This window comes from Rhagoletis pomonella, unplaced genomic scaffold, assembly GCF_013731165.1.
Source record: "Rhagoletis pomonella isolate Grant_MI unplaced genomic scaffold, Rhpom_1.0 Rhpom_scaffold_00007, whole genome shotgun sequence".
Taxonomy (NCBI): Eukaryota; Metazoa; Arthropoda; class Insecta; order Diptera; family Tephritidae; genus Rhagoletis; species Rhagoletis pomonella.
Window position 1 is genome coordinate 66,532,359 of NW_023458561.1, and position 1,162 is coordinate 66,533,520.

Consider the following 1,162-nt stretch of genomic DNA (forward strand, 5'->3'; position numbering starts at 1 on the left):
ATCGCCTCAACGCAAGACTTTCAGTGTTCAAAATATTAGCTTTTCTCCGTTTGCCTCAGGAATTTTTGGCAGATATCTCTAAACTGAATAAAATAAATAAAATTTAAGTGCTCTGTGGATAAAAACACAAACTATAATTGATTTATTTTTTACACCATTCAAGTATCAAAAACAAACGCCAAAACGAAGCGCATCGGAGGAAAAACCCACAGCAATCCGGCATCGGCCCAGATGACTTCGCAAACTTCATCTGAGTGCGATGGCACCTCGTCCGGACATTACGACGCGTATGGTACGCGCAATGGCGACTATCAAATGGCATCAGATATGCTGACAAAGATAAACGCCTTGCGATTCCTGTTGGAAACCGATCTTGTTGCCTGTGACGCCAAGTGGACGCTCTTCGTGGCAGCAGCGCAAAGTTACCGCTACGACACGCAGCTGAAGCCCTTTCCACCGCGCTTCGTCTCCGAGCATGCCGGGCTGGATATCGATGCGCTCATCTCGGTCATCAACGATACACCCAAACTGCGTGTTGTACTACAGAATATTGTCGAGCAAAATTACGAGGAATTCGATGCGGACGTACTGGATCTGTTGCATCATGTGCTGATTGTGCAACGCGAACCAATGTTGAATCTGGTGGATGAAAATGAGTTCGATGTGATTTTCAGCAGCATGTGCCAGAGTGAACAGCTACCAAGGCCTACGCACGTGTTCAGGGTCTGCAACATGCCGCTGATACACGAAGCCATACATGAGGAGCCAACGAGCGTCGAAATTGAGGAACCACCGAAGTTAGCATTTCATGGCAACCGCCTCGATAGCTTCTTTGCAATGTTGACTCAAGCTGATGCATGCAAACAGCAACCGCCAAACACGGAGAATGCTGGCGACGATGTAGATGCGCCCTTAAAATTGACCACAGACTTGAACGTCGCACTGCAGGAGAGTCCAAACGGTGCCGGTTGGGGTGCATCCAGCTGTGGTTCGATGATTTCGTGCGTGGCGCTTTGCGAATTCGACAGCCATCCGGATTATGTGTTCACCAACGCCCTGAACTCGCTAATCGAGATACGCAAGCCTGAGTTGGTGCGCGTGCGCTACTTGCTTTTCTATGGCAGCCGTTTCCCAGACGATGACGAGCCGGAGGAAAAACGCG

General features: G+C 49.1%; 1 protein-coding gene across 1 annotated transcript in view; it reads left to right on the forward strand.

Annotated features, from left to right (window-relative positions):
• Positions 1-231: 231 nt before the first annotated feature.
• Positions 232-1,162, forward strand: part of LOC118744051 (protein mono-ADP-ribosyltransferase Parp16) — a 14,245-nt gene continuing 13,314 nt past the window's right edge. The window contains exon 1 of the mRNA XM_036476809.1: positions 232-1,115. Coding sequence (XP_036332702.1) covers positions 232-1,115 — 884 coding nt within the window. The remainder of the gene's footprint in view (positions 1,116-1,162) is intronic.